This window comes from Myotis davidii, unplaced genomic scaffold, assembly GCF_000327345.1.
Source record: "Myotis davidii unplaced genomic scaffold, ASM32734v1 scaffold663, whole genome shotgun sequence".
In the NCBI taxonomy this organism is placed as follows: domain Eukaryota; kingdom Metazoa; phylum Chordata; class Mammalia; order Chiroptera; family Vespertilionidae; genus Myotis; species Myotis davidii.
Genome location: NW_006295816.1, coordinates 1594829 through 1595079, shown reverse-complemented (window position 1 = coordinate 1595079; position 251 = coordinate 1594829). Strand labels below are relative to the sequence as shown.

The 251-nt window shown below is 68.9% G+C and overlaps 1 protein-coding gene across 1 annotated transcript in view; it reads right to left on the bottom strand.

Moving 5' to 3' along the window:
* The window catches only part of DAG1 (dystroglycan 1), a 50351-nt gene that overhangs the window by 2986 nt on the left and 47114 nt on the right, over positions 1–251 (bottom strand). Inside the window, 1 exon segment of the mRNA XM_006770595.2 lies at positions 1–249. Within this exon segment, the coding sequence (XP_006770658.1) occupies positions 1–249 (249 nt within the window).

Sequence of the window (251 nt, the reverse complement as noted above, 5' to 3'; positions counted from 1 at the left end):
CTGCAGGTGTCGGCAGCTCCCGGAGCCCGTCACAGCCACGCTCAAGGCCTGGAAGTCGGGCTCCAGGGCGTTGGAGAAGGCGGCCCGGGGTTTCCCGTCATCCTCGGCGATCCTCCGGCCCAGCGCCAGGACCTGGTCCTTGGGGCAGGGCTCCAGGGGCAGCGTGTTGTTGGTCCACTCCACCACGACGGAGCCCCGGGTGATGTTCTGCAGGGTGACGGTGCTGCAGTTGCGGTCCCCGAAGGCAAAGG